Raw genomic sequence first — 19,015 nt, forward strand, 5'->3', positions numbered from 1 at the left:
AGTTACTTATTAAAAACGTACGTTTTCAAAAATGAACATAACTGATTCAAAATTCACGCTTTCGCTATGGGTTTGTGTAATTTTGGGTTTGTTATAGACCAAAATGACAAAGTATTGTCAAGTTATGTTTACCACAGGCTTTATTTTACACATAAATCGAAACCCCCAGAGGAAAATCTCAAAGAAACTAGCGGCGAATTAGTATTGCGAGTTCTGATGTCATACATGCACAACTCTATAGATACCATGTGTTTCAGTTATTCTACCATGGTGATTAAAACCCCCTAAAAGGCTTTTATAAAACAGCGGCAACAGCAATACTATGAAAGAAAAATTATCAATAACATCTAATAAAACAAACTGATCTAATATATAAACGATAGATAAACTACATTGTGATAAATACCATTATATGTACACTACCATTTAAAACTTTGCTGTCTGCAAAACTTTTATTTTTTTATTTTTAAAGTCTCTGATGTTCACCAAGGCTGCATTAATTTGATCAAAAATACAGTAAAAACAGTAATATTGTGAAATGTTATAACAAATATTTTGTAGATGAATTTGTAGCATCATTTGCTGCTCAAGAAACATTTCTTATTATCATCAGTGTTGAAAACAGTTGCACTGCTTTTTTTTGTGGAAACCATGATTAAAAAGAAAAAGCATTTATTAGAAATAGAATTCTTTTATAATATTATAAATGTATACCGTCACTTTTGATCAATTTAATGCATCCTTGCTGATTAAAAGCATTTATTTCTTTGAACGGCAGCGTAAGATTTTGGTCATGCCGCAATAGAAAGGAAAATATGAAATGTCTGCAGAAGTTAAGCGATGAGATTTTGAATTCAGCAGGTTGTCTAAGCTATTTCTCTCAGCTCTGCATGTGTGAGACGCAGCACTCTGAGTAAGACTCTCAAGACTTGCAGTAAGAGCTTTATCACACAGGCTTAGAAGAACTCTCTCCATAAAGAGATCAAAATAAATCTGTGACGCAGCGGGAGGGAATGGGAATGAGTGTCTAAGAAGCACAACATTTTCATCTGTACGGAAGGTGTGCGGCTGCTGCTGGTGTTATTTTTGGATAAGGGGAAAAGAAAAAAAGTGTGCACAGAGAACTATGGAAAAACAATACCACAATAAAACTCGTAGAAAATATTAAGTCCTTAATGGTAAACTGAAATGGCAAATTCTTTTTAATAGGCAAGAAAAAACTTAATGTCCTGATGTATTGTAAGATCTCTAAAAAAAGAGGCATGAGTGTGAAATGACTTGAAAAGTTTTATCCTCTTAAAAAAAAAAAAGGAGGAATGTTGAAGTAGCAGTAGAATAGTATTAAACCCCATGAAAAGAAATAGGGTTTCAGAAGATGTCTCAAAATGTTTCAAGAGTCTTTTCACATCTCTCCCGAGAGCTTCCAAGAATGGATGCTTTATTTTTAAGTCTTTGAAACACACAGAGATGAATTGAGGAGAGAGAGAGAGAGAGAGAGAGAGAGAGAGAAGAGAGAAAGGTGAATGTGAGTTATGTTTTGAGATGCAAAACCGGTAGGGAAAGATTCAAGATTACATTCATTACGAAGTCATACACATGATTCATTCATTTGACCTCTGACCCACCTTCTCTCTGATCTCCAGTGCTCTTTTACACAGAGGTTCTGCTTCCTTGTACTTCCCTCGTTTGCCATAAAGAACGGCCAGGTTGTTCAGAGTGGCAGCCACCTGCATACACAGGACAACATACACATATATTTACATACACAGATACATTTCGAAATCGTTCAACGATTCAACCAATCAATGATTCAGAATTGGTGCAATCATTTATATACAATTAGTCATGTCATCTTACGAAAAATGATTACTTGCTTGAAATCCGATCAAGGTCAAATTTTCCAAGTGTGGGTAGACTAACACGCATACACCCTGTGCATTGTGACAGATGAGTTCTGATCAACCTTTGATTAAGATACTTCAGTGCATGAGAGACATATACGTGTGTGACAGACGGCAAGAGTGACAAGAAAAAGAAAAAGAAAAAGGGAAAGGGCAAATTTATATTTTTGGCCTTGTGACGATATTAGATATTTGCATTATATTCAAATCTCTAGATTTACATATTTATTGTGAAATTGTGTTTAAAAAGTGTTGCTTTTTCTATCAGAGGAACCCTTACTTAATAAAACAGCCATTGTAACCAAATACTAGATTCAAACTGTTTAATAAAAGCACTAAAACAAAGTAAAAAATAAATTAAATATCCAGGGCATGTTTTTTCCACAGTTTTCCACTAAATTAACACCATGAATAATAATATTTAATCAATGTTTACACAACTTATATTTTATATAATCAAAATATTGCATATGATATATTATATATATATATATATATATATATATATATATATATATATATATATATATATATATATATATATATATATATATATATATATATATATATATACACAGTACAGGCCAAAAGTTTGGACACATTACTATTTTTAATGTTTTTGAAAGAAGTTTCTTCTGCTCATCAAGCCTGCATTTATTTGATCAAAAATACAGAAAAAAAATTAATATTGTGATAAAGTATTACAATTTAAAATAATTGGTTTTCAATTTATTATACTTTAAATTATCATTTATTTCGGTTATGCAAAGCTGAATTTTCAGGATCATTACTCCAGTCTATCAAATGATCCTTTAGAAATCATTCTAATATGATGATTCATTATCAAAGTTGGAAACAGTTCTGCTGCTTAATATTTTTTCATAACCTGTGATACTTTTTTAGGATACTTTGATGAATAAAAAAAAAGAAAAAGAAAAAAGAAAAGAAAAAAAAAGCAGCAAATGTTTTCAAGATAGAAATCTTTTATAACAACAATATACACTACTGGTCAGTAATTTGGGGTCAGTAATTTTTTTCTTTATTTTTTTTTTAAATAAATCAATAATTTTATTCAGCAAGGATGTGTTAAATTGATAAAAAGTGATAATAAAGAAGATTTATATAAAAAAAAAATTTATTTTGAATAAATGCAGTTCTTTTTAACCTTTTATTCATCAAATATATTAGGCATCAGAACTGTTTCCAACACTCATAATAAATCAGAATATTAGAATGATTTCTAAAGGATCATGTGATTGACTGGATGTCACATGTGACACTGAAGACTGGAGTAATGATCCTGAAAATTCAGCTTTGCATCACCGAAATAAATGATAATTTAAAGTATAATAAATTGAAAACCAATTATTTTAAATTGTAATACTATATCACAATATTAATTTTTTTTCTGTATTTTTGATCAAATAAATGCAGGCTTGATGAGCAGAAGAAACTTCTTTCAAAAACATTAAAAATAGTAATGTGTCCAAACTTTTGGCCTGTACTGTATATATATGCAGACATTTTTGAGTGATGATGCAAACAAATAATAAATCCAGGTGTTTTATCTTTTTTTTTTATAAATCTTTCTTAACTGAAATTAATTCACAGAAATGAATTAAATCGGTCAATTCTAATAGCAAGTTTAAATCATAGATGGCAAATATTTAAGTAATAAAATATCATTCTTAACACACTTGCAAGTTGTGAGACGAGGAAGGATTGTGAAACCAGTCGGAAAAGTGCATTAAAATCATGATATTCACAATGTTGTTTAATTTCATATCGCCCAGAAAAATCATCACAAATATATTGTGATTATTCAGTATATCATCCAGTTTTAGGAAACAGCCAGGTAGAAGATAAAGAATGAAACAGAAGACAGATCTATAAGAGGTGTTAAAGCATCTAACCTCTGCAGAGAATTGTGGGACGCTGGTCCTGATGAGAGGGCAAGACGTGAGCTTCACATGACAAACTCAAACTTCAGCGGTCTGTGCCGCTTATTTCAATACACACACACAATATAGCGGCACACAGCACAGACAGACTGTAATGTGGAGAGCAGACAAATGAGGGCAGGACCGGTTCTTACCGCAGGGTGGTCTTTGCCCAGGGTCTTCTCTCTGATGGCCAATGCATCGTTAAGGAGGTTTGCTGCCTCTTTGTATTTATTCTGGTCCCTGGAGAGCAGAAAACAATTTCACATCAATCTATTGCGACTCGTTGTGCAACAAAGGGCTGTTGCAAAGGTCTTTCTCACAAAAAGCTGTTTCCATGGCAACAGGGTGATGGCACAATAGCCTAATATCCCAACGGCTTGCGAGCCGGATATTACCATCGTTTACAACAAAAGCTATGGAGAAGGAGGTTCTCAGGCCGTTTGTTTAAAGCACTTGTTGATACCATACTGCGATTTAAGATTAACATTCAAATTAGAGATTCACTAGGCAATTTTTCCACTTAAAGCACTGCTGCAAGAAGTATTTTAACATGAAACAAAACATGAATCACTTCTGAATGACACTTACACTAATGTTCAAAGGTGGGTTTTTTTTAACGTCTTATACTCACCAAGGCTCAATTTATTTGATTGAAAACATAGTGAAAACAGTAATATTGTGAAATGTTATTACAATTTAAAATGTTTTCTATTTTAATATATTTTAAAATACATTTATTCGTGTGATGCAAATAAACTGCTCAAGGAACATTTCTTATTATTAACAATTTTGAAAACAGTTGTGCTGCTTAATATTTTTGTGGAAACCATTATGTATTTTTTCATGATTCTTTGATTAATACAAAATTCAATTATTTGAAATAGATTCAATTAATGCATCCTTCCTGAATAAAAGTATGAATTTTTCAAAAAGAAAATACTGAGCCCAAACTTTGGAAAGGTAGCATACATAAATAAGCAGGACTTATGACCAACATGCTTAAAATTGTACATTAAAGTCTTCTGAGCAGACAGTAAACCAATACATATTTCAGAGCTAAAGTTCTTTGCTGACCTGTAAACGAGGGCGAGAATGTTTAGCATGGTGGCTACATCGGGATGATCATGTCCAGATGTTTTCTCTAGATCCTCCAGAGCCTGTTTGCAGAGAGGAACAGCCACCTCATACCTGCCCTGTGAGGCGTACTGGATCACCAGGTTGTGGAGGGTTCGGAGACGAGCGGGGATCTCGTAACCGCCCTGCTGCGCTGCTGCCACTGCACTGCTGTGAGGAGGCTGGACTGGAGAAAAACAAAATCTTTACAAATATCTGCTGTCTATAGCTATGTTCCAATACCTAGAGAGCTGCCTACCTAGACAGCATTTGTAAGCATAACAGACCCAAAACTAATGGTGTGCCTCACAGTAGGTGGCAATATTAAAATGCTCACTGCCATTCACAAATCCTCTCCTGTGGCCTCATGGGATATTAAAGTGTTTATCAAACGCGCACTCGAGAATCTCGGCAGAAGTAGTAGGTCATCCAGGGACTTTTCGCGTACTGTTTTATTCCGACATACTACTCTTTTGCCGTACTGTTTTTCAAATACTATATAGTAGGGAAGTATTCGATTTCAGATGCAGTGATTGCATTATGGTATTTCCTTATGCACAAAGACCAAAACACAGTGACAAACTCAGTGAAAATGTAAAGCGGTGACACTACTTTACTGTCCTTGACACTGTCCTTGTTAAATATGTACTTACTGTACTAATAACGATAAATTATGCATAATTACATGTAACTAACCCTAAACCAAACCCTAAACGAACCCTATAGTAAGTACATATTGTTAATTAATTTTACTCGGTACTTAAATGTATGATAACACTACAACAAGTACACCTTAAAATAAAGTGTAACCAAAATAGGTATGATTAAAATCTCACAAAAAAATAAAGGTTGCACTTTATATTAGGTGTCTTTAACTACCAAGTACTTACATCAAAAACAGATAATTGTTAGGTACAATATACTTATTGTCTTCATGTTGTATTGCAAAACACTTCTGCTGCTATTGAGGTGGGATACGGGTAAGATTAGAGAGAGGTTTAGTGGTATGGTTATATATCGAATTTGAATATTTGAAGGATCCGCCAGTATTTCTGCTGTAGTTATGACAAAGCAGCTTGTTTTCAAACTATTTTATTAACAGAAACTGGGAGTGCTGATATTAAAATTAACCTTGATTCAGTTTTAAAAAACTGTACATTGTACAATAAAAGCAATAGTTACTGAGCGGGGAAAAAGAAATGTGAATTCAGTTTAAATCTTGATTTTGTATATTTTTAGCATTTTAGAGTTAGATCATTGTAATACGTTAATAATTTTAAATGAATAAATAATACAATGAAATGAATCATTTATTTAAAAAAAATTTTTGATTAATAATTTAAACACTTTTAAGTCATCTTGAGCCTCACCTTAAATTTGCTAGACTATTGGAATCAGCATTGGATCTCATGAGTGGTCATTAACCGATCAGTCACTTTTATGATTTAATTTCAGAAGCTGCCAATGTAAATGGAAACAGAGAGTTCACTAGGTTTTTCCTGGAACAAAGCCTATATGTTTGAGTTAAGATGGTCAATTATCAGAAGTCAACATGTGGCTTTCCCCTAAAAGTAGAAAAACATGAACCGAGACCCCAGAAAGCACTTCTTCCTAAGACTGTCACATTTAGGCACAAGATCTAAGAGAGCATGTTTTCTGATTAGAAACATGCCTCAGACTTAAAAGACCAAAACAAACTTTAAATTAGCCAACTCAAATAAACTAAGAATTAAATCAAAAACATGGCACAGCAAAATGACAATGAAAGGATTACATCCCTACTACTTCAGGAATGAGGAGAAGAGATTAATGCAATCTTTCTTAGAGCAGATTAATGTCTGTCTCTTTGAAAAACCCTGCTGGAGATCACTTGCTGTAGGGATGCATCACTGACGGTCAAACAGCCGTTTGGCATTCATGTGTCAAAATGAGGGCTAATCTGAGCACGGCAGTGTCAGCCTGCGACATACGAGGCTTTAAACTCCCGTGAGCTGTTGCGCTTTCTGACACATGTCCCGGGCTGCCCTTTGATCCTCCTCCACAGTCAATGAGGCAATTATCAGGCAGGACAACAGAGAAAGTGGAAGGGTGGAAAGAAAATGCAAGACGGGAAACCGTTCAGCAGAAAATACGGGAAGGAAGAACTGTGGTTCTCTTCTCTTCCCCCAATACACTGCTCCTTTAAGTCTTTCAGAATTGACACTTTTTACATTTTTATTTATTAGTGGTAAAATAGTTTGATTCAGAAAGAGTAAGCAGAGCACGATTTTAATATTTTTGAGCTTGTAAGCAAATTCTATGAAATTTTTGTATCTTTATTTTCATATTCTGGTTGTACCGTGGTAAAGTGATGGTATCAGATGGTAATACCACCCTACGGTGAAGTACATTGGGGTACAAAATACTGAGACCACAATGAAAATCTTGGAATTTAAACCTGGGAATAAATTGAAAATGTATTTATACAAATATAAACAAAGATATATTCAGTATATATTACCGTTCAAATGTTTGAGGTCAGTAAAAAAAACAATTAGACCTTTTATTCAGCAAAAGGACACATTGAATTGATCAGGAGTGACAGTAAAGGCGTTTATAATGTTACAAAATGTTTATATTTCAAATAAAAGCTGAGCAATGTTTTTATTTGAGCAGCAAATCAGCATATTAGAATGATTTTTGAAGGATCATGTGACTCTGAAGACTAGAGTAATGTAAATTCAGCTTTGCCATCACAGGAACAAACTATATTTTAAAATAAATTAAAATCGAAGACAGTTATTTAAAACTGTAATAATATTTCATAATATTATGTTGTTGTTGTTTTTTTTACTGCATTTTTGATCAAATAAATGCAGTTAAAAAAAGTCTTACCAACCCCAAGCTTTTGAACGGTAGAGTAAATATTTATTTAAATGTATTTTAAATATATTGATTATATTTACTTGTAAATATATTTATAATTATAATTTCTAGATCACAATAAAATGTTATCAAATCTGTGACATAAAAAAAAAAAAAAAATCCAAAAGAGTCCAAATTAGCAGTATTTCTACTAATGGCTTCTGACCTTTAGACCACAACTGTATACAATAAGCCTGAATGGTTCGCCCATTCTTATATCATGGTGTTTCTTCTCTGTGCCCTGTGTTTTGCCAGGTCAGAGGTCCAAAGCTGAGAGCTACTGGGGTACTTACTGCCAGGACCCGGTTCATCCTGCTCATCTGGGAAAAGATCATCCAGTGTCTCCCTACTGGAATCAGAGTCCTTATCATCCTGTTGAGAGTGAGATGCAAAGAGGTGGAGAGAAGTACAGAATGAGACCAAAGAAAGAATGACACCGAGATAAAGGCTCTGTGGTAAATAAGATCAAGTCTTACAGATGGGCTGAGGTCCTGGTCGTATTTCTTGAGTTGGTTCATGAACTCCAGATGTTTCTTCTCCTCCTCCAGCTGGGCCACGCTCTGCTCGCTCTTCTGCAGCCGCTGCTGGGTCCCTGCCAGCTCATCCCTCAGCCACTGGTTCTCCTGACACAGCCTCCGCACCTGGAGAACAGGAAAAAAAAAAAAAAAAGTACTTTAGGGCATTTTCACAATACAGCTTTTAAACTAATTTGTTGAAGCGAATAGCACCATAGACAGCAGCCCTGTTTCAGGGAGTATTTTCTCCTTTATTTTTCCCATAGTCATTGAACTATTATTTTAATTTATTTATTTTTTTTACATTTTATGATAATTCTTAGTAATTGTGTGTAATTTAGTTATTAACCAATTCAACAATTAAACAATTGTTCAAAAATTAGATTAAAATCACATTGGCTCGTTTGCTTCATGAACCTGACTCCACTGATTCATTCTTTAGATATGCACAAGAGCCATTATGTGTGTGGGGCAAAACCATGAGTCAAAATGTAAAGTGAACCATGCTTCCAATTTTAAAACCTAAAATGAAGTGGTAAACTGTTGTTAGTACTCACGCTGATGAAATAAACAAACTACAATTTGGAGCAAAATAATACAATGTAAAAATATATCAAATGGGAGTAGGGGGATGGAATTAAATTTAAGATTGGACTTTGCAATCAAATCAAGTCTGTATACCTATCCGCCAATGAACCTGAGAGCAGAGCTAAATTTTTTATGTGGTGTATGTACCTGTGCTCGAAGCTTCTGTTTCTCAGCCTCCACTGCACTCAGGTGCCCTGACAGAGCCATCATCACCTGCGCCGATCCATAAAAGAAAGAAAGAGAGAAGCCATGGTGTTACAATGGTTACAAGCAAATTAATTTTATCGCTATTTTATCACACTTTGGAAGCATTTCCACACTGCACCTGTGCCTCGCTAAGGCCCAGCTCCAGCATTTCCATGGAGCGTTGAATCATGGCTGTCTTCTCCTCAACAGCACGACCCTCCTGGCTCTGTTTGAGGCAGCGCAAGGTCCCCATCAGCCCCTCCAGGATGGCCTGATGTTCTGCACGGAGCGCCTCCAGCCCCTGCATGACCTCTCGTGTCCGACATAGCAGCTCGTCCTGGGACAGTTTCTCGTCGGGGTCCCCCTGCCCCTCCGTCTCCTTCACACACACCACGCTCGACATGTCCTCACGCATCCTACACAGAGATACACAATACAATATGAGAACAGAAGCCTGGAAACATTTCCTGTTAAGGGCAGGGACGAGAGCCTGGGAGATTTTACGTTGCTGTCAGGGCTTGACAATTAGGACTGCCTGAAGGCCCAGGGTCACCGCAAACGTCGCTCGGGACATAACAAATTAAATAGGGTCAATTTTGATTTCATGTCGACTTTAACAATATTTTAAATTGATATGAGTTAGGCTAGTAGTTTTTGGTGTCACAACCTTATGGGTCAAAAACAACAAAAACTAGGCCTATTTTATTTATTTATGACTTTTTTTGGTGGGGCCAGTGAAAATTTTGGCAGGGCAAGGAAAACATTTATCCACTGGCTCAATCAGGCCACTAGAAAAAATCCTTAGCGTTGAGTCTGATTATGCTTATTTGCCACAGTCGGCCGCTGTTGGAGAAAATGCTGTATTACTGTTACTACATATAAAGCTCTTTATGATTATGTGATGTTAGCCACTTGACAAAATAGCATTGTCTCTGAGGCATGGTACTACAAACATGTTATTCGTGGTAAGAAAATGGCAGATTCAAACAATTAGACTAACCGTGTTGAGCTAACAATGATTAGTTTTCTGTTGATAAAGGTATCCAAACAGTTGCTCACCTGTCTAATGAAACAATTTATTAAAGTGTCTTAGGTGTTTCCATGGTTTCTATGGAAGTAAAAAGGATAATAGGTAGGTTTTAATCTAAAAATCTTACATATTGTGCCTTTAAGATAAGTGTGTAAAATTTAAATGAAAAGACACCAAAGGCAATTAAATGAGAGGTCGTCTCTTGCTTGTTCTTGTGTCCTGAAACCCTAAACAAATAATTCAAGTCACTGTAAATTTGAAGTGGTGAAAATATTCCACAAATGTTCCAACATCTCTAGGCAGAAGAATGAATTCCCTACCAACTCCCATAAAACACCATGGGAACTGGCTTTTAATCTAGATTCACTGAGGCAAATTTCCAACAACTTATGTAACAGGACTAGGAACCTATAGAATGGCTTGCGTGAAGTAAATCAGCTTAGACCATTGCAAAGCTTTAAACAATGACTGTTTCACTTAACAGTATTCGAGTTAAGGCAATGGGCATCAGCGAGAGCAAGATGTTAGCTCAGATTTAACCAAATTAGTTGAGATGGCCTACACAGATAAATAGGCAAAACACGCTGCCACAATGTTATGGTGCTCTAGATGGTTAACAGGGCATTACTATGCAGTTTCTATGGTATTCTAAGACATTTTTAGCATATTGCTGAGTGGCGACTAAACTGTTTTACTGACCCAACCCATGTCTATATGATATTCTCTAGATAGGTCTCAGATCCTTTCTTCAATGTAATGTTCTTTTATGGGATTTTTTTCTTATTTTAAAGCAGACAGTATTCTTCCCTTAAACCCTTATCTGCATTAACCCCAAAGTATAGGCTACTTCGGCTTTGATGTGAACGCTTAGCATATGTGTGCAGCCTTTAAAAGTGTCTTAGATTTTTGCTCAAACACAGGCTCAACACATGCGCACTAGAAAATTTTGACCTTGCTCAGTGTCTGCGCTATTTCTTTCCAGAAGTTGTGACCAATAAAAATGGTCATTACAGACATGTGCAAGTGATTTGAGCGTAAAAAAAAAAAAAAAAAGCTCCACTTGTACGCACATGGCGAATGCATTCATGGTCAATAGAGTATACTTTGAAAGGCTTGCACTGTGTGGAAAGTGGAAAATCAAGTTTACCCTGGACACATCAAGCCGACGGTCTGCCGTTACTAAGTGTGCCGTTATTAACCACACTTTTGGTGTCTGCCTAGTTTTTGCTGCGTTCGTGACCATTGGCACTAATCGGACAACACGTCGGGAGCTTTTCATGCTGATTTCGCATTTTGAGACCGCCTATGAGAGATATCAGATTGGCTGCACAGCTTAGCGAAAAAGTGAACAAAAAGAAATACGGAAGTGACGAAAACAAATAAATCAGTCAATAAGGGCACACACAGTTGCTTTGTTTACAGTTTGTATATTCGTAGTCTTAACTCTTTCTGTTTCCCTTTTTGAATTACAAATACAGACTACTGCCACCTGTTGGTATGGAGAGTTCTTTAAGGGGTTTGTTCAAAACACTAATCTTAAGTATGAGCCTTAGCAAACACTACGAACACGAAATTCTAAAATAAAATGAAAGACAAAGTAAGTTCACTCAGAGATGCAATGACAACGCAAAGCTTCTCCAAGAATTTGAGAGGCTCCTCACTCTTCCCACCCTGCCACAGGGACACAAAGCAGCTGTCTTTGCTGTTGCCAAGACACAACTCACCTGGTAAGGCAGATCACAGTTGCTAAGAGAGTAGGTGAGGCACGATAGCATAAGAGAACTTGGAGTCGTGAAAACCAAAAGAGCAAGAAGAGAGAACCTGAGATTGTTGCCCTTTCAAACGCAATACGTCCAGACTACAGTGAAGATGTTGGGAAAACCCATTCATTAGAAATAAACACGTCTCCTCAGATTTCTTTTCTCTCATGAAAACAACAGTACAGTCTCCTCCCTGCAATGCTGATGTAAAGAGGAGGAGGGTCTACGTGCTGATTCTGAGCTTCGGGCCTGTGCTGTGTTCCTGCGGGAGGGGAATTAGGAAGTGAGACAGCAGAGATTCATGTGACCCATAACGTAGCTCGTCGTCTGGCATATGACAACCATTGGGCAAGAAAAACCAGTGCATGGTGGGAATCAAAGTACTGATTAAGCACAGACCAATCTCACAGTTCTTTTCCAACGGGGACCAACCACCGAGACTCTCATCCAACCTAAAAGCAGCTGATATCACAATATTAGATATTAAATATTTAATTACTAATATTGACAAACATAATTACATTTGGGTATTACGAATATATCATCGAGTGCAAGGCATTTTATTTAGTAGCATAGGAATGCAGCGATATTCATATTCTGTCTGTTACCAATAAACCGGGTTTTGGATTATAATAAATTGCAGATATTAAAATTTTAAACTATTTTCTCTGAATAAATTAAGAATAAAACACTAAAAACTAAAATCTATTATTTTAAACTCTACAAGTGTACTGTATTTATATGTATGAGCAAATTACATTCATATGGAGACTTTCTAAATTTCAGGATGTTAATTAAGTAGGGCTGTCAAATGATTAATCGCGATTAATCGCATCCAAAATAAAAGTTTGTTTTTACATAATATGTGTGTGTACGGTGTATAATTATTTTCTATATATAAATACACACACATGCATGTATATATTTAAGAAATATTTGCATGTATATACTGTGTATATATATTTATATTATATATCATTTATATTATATATAAATATTTTATATATAAATAACACATTTTTCTTAAATATATATGCTTGTGTGTGTATTTATATATAGAAAATAATTATACTCCATACACACACATATATTATGTAAACACAAACTTTTATTTTGGATGCGATTAATCGCGATTAATCGTTTGACAGCCCTATAATTAAGTTATTAGTAAAAATTGCAATTGTTATTATGCAAATGTAATCTAAATATAAAAATTAGAGAAATGAGACTTTGCAGTATCAACAGATGCTGTTTAAAAATAAATAATCCAATACTGGCAGATAACTGATATAGTACCAAATGGTATGCATCCCTACTTTTCTCCCCAAAAAAAAAAAAGAAAAAAAAAGGGAATTTAAGGGAATTTAAACACCCCCAAAAAATAATTTTGTCATTTACTCACCCTCAAGTCTATGAGTTTGTTTCTTCTGTTGAACACAAAAGAAGATATTTTGAAGAATGTTGTTAACCAGACAGTTTTTCATTTTTGGGTGAACTATCCCTTTAACTTAACATGAAAACTGACTCCTTATATTACTGTTTAGTGTTTACATGCAAAGAAACCTAGACACTCCTTGTTTTCATCCTATTATCCATGATCAGCATGGTGTGTGTTTTCAGATGCATTAAAGAACCAAAAGGTAGCAGAAAGATAGAGGAAGGGCAAAGGAAAGGTAATCAAATACACGACAGGGACGGAGATGCAAATTTCATGCTGCTGTTTGAAGTGCAAATGTGTGTTTCGGTGCTTTGTGCTGCATGGGGTTATGCAATCCCTGTTCTGCAAAGCACACAAAATACACCAAATAGCCTACACATAAATCATAAGGTAACAGATAATCTAATCAGCTTTCAGTAATACTAACGGCACATAAAGGACACAAAGAAGATCGGCAAAGCTGATAGAACGCACAGATTCATAAAGTTCCTCTTTTATATCCAAAAACCAATGGAAGTATAAAAACACCTGCAGCTACTCTGACTTCAGGGAAAGGGTTTTTATTTTAATTATTACAGCACCAGGACAAGATGTCATAATAGACACAAGCAGAGGGAGAATTTCCAGTTTTCCAAATACAAAAGTGCAGTGAGAACAAATCCTAACAGTATGAGGAGGACAGATAAATGAAAAACGCTGCAGGCCAGCACACTTCCTACTTAATTACAAAAGATAACAATCAGTCCTTTATTACTCAATGTGAAGATTGAGACAGAGAACGCTAAAGATGCAGTAATAAAAGAGGAAGCTGAGGTTTGAACGCAGAGAGCTGGAGAGATTGAGCAGGTTGGGCGAGAGGCTCATTACTCAGAGCTGTTAAGCCGATAGAAACGACTATAGAATGACTCACAACCCTGTCCATCGGGCCAAAACTCTCCTGTGACCTGGAGGAAGGGGGAGGGGGGCTGAAACTAACGCCTGAAACTATAACAACATCCATGCTGTCGAGTCACAGGAAGAGATATTGCTGACATTACAGGAAGGCCACACACCAAGGGAGAAAAAAACAGGACAGAGATTAAAGGAATAGCTAGTTCACCCCAAAATTATTTACTCATTCAAAATCCCCTCTTTGACGTTTCTTCTTTCGTAAAACACAAAACAGCAATTATACTGTATATAGAAAGTAGCAATCATAATTATTCTTAAAATGATAAGGAATATCCTAGTCATTTCATCACTATAATTGACCCATAAACGCATACCTCAGGTCTTTAGTGACTCGGTACATCATTCACTACACTCCTCCTCATTCATTTTTTTCAAGTTAGACATCAACCTTTTTAGTATTCCTCAATCAATACATTATGAACAATATATATAAATAAATAATAAATAATAATAATTATAAAAGAACGTCTGGTTTCCCATAATGTTTTTTGTAAAAATTGTATAGGGTGAGGGTCGCTAACAACCCGAGGTGTGTAACAGTGCAAGTATATTTTTCTGCACAACAATAATTTAATCTTTGATAACTGAATAAGTGCAACTCGCTTTTATTCCACAAGGTGGCAATGTCTTATACGCAATGATGAAGTGACGTTCCACTCATAGTTACCGCAGGCAGAAAACAAAAGAATAGGAAGTATCATCAGCAAAACTTGAAATGTCTCAGTGATTTACTGCAGAGCAAGTACTGAACACAATCAAATATTAATGTCACTGTCACTTGATGGTGGATCTGGTAAAGAGGCTGTCAGAGATCAAAATATTGATTTTGAAGATGTTGAAAATGAGTTTAGAGAATATGTTTGAGATCGCTAATATGAGCAAGATGCTGAATGTACTTAAAAATGAGCTCTGACGAGGACAGTGACAAAACAGCTGCTCAAACTGAACAAAATTATGCTTTTCTGTTCTTCTGTAATTGTTACTCTAAAATTAGGAGAGTTTTATATGATCACAACAGCTAGAGATACATCCATGTTAGATATAAATTTGTGTTGCTAAAGACCCAAATATGTAATAATGATTGCCAAAACATTCATGCATTTAAAATGAATGAGAACTGCATGGGGCTGTCAAAAAAAAAATGGTAACGCTTTACAATAAGGTCCCATTTGTTAACATTAGTTAACTATATTAGCTACCAATTAACTAACAATTCTAAAGCATTTATTTATCTTAATGTTAATTTTATGACCAAGTCTCAATCTACAGATGACATTGTTTGCGAGAGGTAACATTAACACTGAGGCTGGTGTGTGGTGTCTGTGTCCTGGCTCGCCTTGGGCTAGAGACTCAGACCACCATGAGAAACTGCAGTGTGGTGCTTCATTTTAATGAACTCTGCAAAAGAGTGTGATTGCCCTGACACTTCAGTCCAACCCACTCAGCTTCAGACGTCAGTACCTCTGAATTCTCCAACGCTATGTGTGAAGGTTAGAGCACCATCTTACACTAAAGCTTTGCCTTTTCTCTGTGATATTTTGGGGAATCATCCTGATGTCTGTTTCTTTCTGTTTTAAAGGGATACTTCACCTCTGGAAAGATGAATGTGTATTTAAAATAGGTCATTTATGTAGAAGAAATGTGAAATTATTTTTGAATTTGGAGCTTTCTAGACTGAGAAAAGCCAGAAAATGTATTTTTGGCTTATGTGGATGAAAGACAACAACTCCCAGAATGCACTTGCTTCGCTGCCCTAGGAGGCCACTCCAAGCCACGCCTACCGGTAAGAGAGCGCAGTTGAAAACAACAAGACTAGCTGCTAGTGAGTCTCCGTGACAAGTTTGCCCCGGGATTTTCGAGATCGCCCAAAATGTCCGGGATTCGGCTTTTGCGTTCTTGTTCTGTAACTTACCTCACTTGCCTAGTAACCATAGTAACGGGTGCGCGAGCTTTCGCGCTTACTGCTATGACGAGGTGCACTCAACATTACGCTGCATTAATTTTTAAATAGCCTACACTAGTAACAGTTCATTTTGTTACGGTATGAACTTAATACTAGGAAAAGTAAAAAAAAAAAAAAAAAAGAAAAAAAAAAAAGACCTTTGGAACGAAATCCAAGACTTTGTATACCAAATTCAAGGCTATTAAGGCCTTAATTTTAGATTACCAAATTTAAGACTTTTTCAATGCTTTTAAGACCCCGCGGGTACCCTGCTATCTCTCACGGAGGAGCGGGAATTTTCTTAGCAATGTTAAAACGCACATCAACCGATCACTTGTTTAGTGTTCATGTAAACACTACATTCAGATTCACCAATTGGAATGAATTCAGTTAGATTGAAACAAAAGGTGTGCATGTAAACAATGAATGGCGACTGCAGAGAAAGCAAAAGCTGAATCCCGGACATTTTGGACGATCTCGACGGCCGGACATGTCCGGGAAAAAGAGGATGGTAACCCCTACTACTCAGCTTTCTCCACAGAACAAGAGCCTGCTAGCTTAGCTTCCAAAGAAAGACGGCAGACACTGTGTACATTCTGTGAGTGAGATCCCACCTCCTATGGGCGGGTTGAAAACATGCGGAACTAGCTCCTCCTACTGGCTGTAGTCTTTAACCTCTGGCCAAAAAATCCTCCGATGAAGCAAAATGACGATTTTTGGGTCATCGGAGGATTTTTTCCAGACAAAAAAATACATAAATCTCTCATCTCAGGGAGATATGAGGGTGGAAAGCATGGTCATTCGAAAATACTACAGGTTTTCTACTAATACAAAGCTTAATGCTAAATCCTGAAGTATCCCTTTAAGTATCAGCTGTGCATGAATAAAGAAGAAGAGAAATAGTGTTAGTAGAAACAATGAATCAAGAAACCCTTGTTGTGATGTTAGTTTTATTAGAAAACCTACTATATCAGGTCTGATATGCGTCCAAAACATATCCCATATAACAAGACACTGACACATTTCCATCACACAAGTCACATCCCAGTTCAATTCAGATGAACGCGTTCAGAATAATCAAACGGAGGCACTTTGCTGCAGCACAAGTGTATGAGTGGCCATAAATTGTGCTTGTGTTCCTGTGCGGAGCCAAATTTATAACTGTCCCATTGATTCCCCAGAGGAGAACCAGCCACCTTCTCATTGAGAAGCCACTGCAGTGGAGCCCGAGCTCACAGCTGGCCACACATTCAAACCGCTCAGAGACTGCATCTCCTTCACTAAAATACAAAAGCTTTCACTGAGCAAAGACGGACTGTATGTCAACCGAGCAGAGCAAGCCATCTGCATACCAACTAAAAAAGAGCCACGTCACGCAGCAAGATCAAGCACCTTGCGCTCAGTTGATTCCAAGCTAGTAATCGTCATGAAATTGGTTCTTTTTTGCAAATATTTGGGTCACACGTCAACATGTCAAGTAGTGAGACAGGGATTGTGTGTTTAATTAAATTAAATACAAATAAACAATTAAAACTAATTTCTTGCAACATACAAGTACTATCCCTCAACTGGTCTAACAAGCTCCTGTATAAAGTCTCCATCTGAGACCAGCAGAACCAGTTCAATAATACATTTATTAGAGAATTAGGCCGTTCTTAAATGGATAGTTATAGATAGATAATTATTTCATTAATTACTCACCCTCATGTCGTTCCAAACCCATAAGACTTTCGTTCATCTTCGGAACACAAATGAAGATATTTTTGATAAAATCTGAGAGCTTTATGTCTATTCGTTGACGAAACTGCCACTTTGACGATTCAAAAAGTTCATAAAGAGATCATAAAACTAATCCATATTAATTGAGTGGTTTAGTCCAAATTTTCTGAGGAGACTCGGTCGATTTAGGCTATGGACAGACTGAATTTAGCCTTTATATGTGAATAGAGAAGAACTAGAGAGGCGAGTCATAATCAACAAAATAAATTCAAATGGTCACATCTATTGGAGTGCATCTCATGCGTAGCTGATATATATATAGTGTCACATGATCCTTCAGAAATCATTCTAATATGCTGGTTTTGAGCTCAATTATTATTGGTGCTCAATTGTTAATAATGGTTATTATCAAGATGATCTGTCAACAGTTGTGCTGCTTAATATTTTTGTGTAAACTATGATGCATTTTTTAACAATTCTTTAAATAGAAAGTTAAAACAAATGTATTTTCTGCCAATTTTGATCAATTTAATGCATTTTTGCTGAATAAAAATATTACTTCCTTTAAAAATATTACTTCCTCCAACTCTAAACTGTTGAATACACTGAGTAGTGTATCACAGCAAAAACAACATTTTCAACAATGATAATAAAAAGAAATGTTTCTTAAGTCGCAAATCATCATATTAGAATGATTTCTGAAGGATCATGTGACACTGAAGACTGGAGTAATGATGCTGAAAATTCAGCTTCACCATCACAGGAATAATTTACATTTTACAATCAATTAAAATAGAAAACAGTTCTTTTAAATTGTAATATTTCTCAATATTACTGTTTTAGTGTTTTTTATGCAGCCTTGGTGAAGAACTTCAGAGAAACTTCTTTAAAAAAACATTAAAAATCTATTACTGTAGAAATGCGTTAGCACAGGCTGTGAAACAATCTATAGTCTGCTTAGTGGTGCAGTGATTATTAACTCATTTAACACAATCTTCTTTATGGATTAGGGCAGTGGTCCTCAA

At 35.8% G+C, this 19,015-nt stretch overlaps 1 protein-coding gene across 5 annotated transcripts in view; it reads right to left on the reverse strand.

The window, feature by feature from the left end:
- The window catches only part of klc1a (kinesin light chain 1a), a 41,616-nt gene that overhangs the window by 21,669 nt on the left and 932 nt on the right, over positions 1 to 19,015 (reverse strand). For all 5 annotated transcript variants that reach the window (XM_079855353.1, XM_079855354.1, XM_079855352.1 and 2 more), the window contains exons 2-8: positions 9,290 to 9,566; positions 9,112 to 9,177; positions 8,338 to 8,502; positions 8,155 to 8,233; positions 4,919 to 5,144; positions 3,997 to 4,084; positions 1,626 to 1,727 (exon numbers count right to left, since the gene is read on the reverse strand). In XM_079855353.1, the coding sequence (XP_079711479.1) occupies positions 1,626 to 1,727; positions 3,997 to 4,084; positions 4,919 to 5,144; positions 8,155 to 8,233; positions 8,338 to 8,502; positions 9,112 to 9,177; positions 9,290 to 9,565 (1,002 nt within the window). In that variant the 5' untranslated portion in view covers position 9,566. The remainder of the gene's footprint in view (positions 1 to 1,625; positions 1,728 to 3,996; positions 4,085 to 4,918; positions 5,145 to 8,154; positions 8,234 to 8,337; positions 8,503 to 9,111; positions 9,178 to 9,289; positions 9,567 to 19,015) is intronic.

This window comes from Squalius cephalus (genome assembly GCF_949319135.1).
Source record: "Squalius cephalus genome assembly, chromosome: 21".
Classification (NCBI taxonomy): Eukaryota; Metazoa; Chordata; class Actinopteri; order Cypriniformes; family Leuciscidae; genus Squalius; species Squalius cephalus.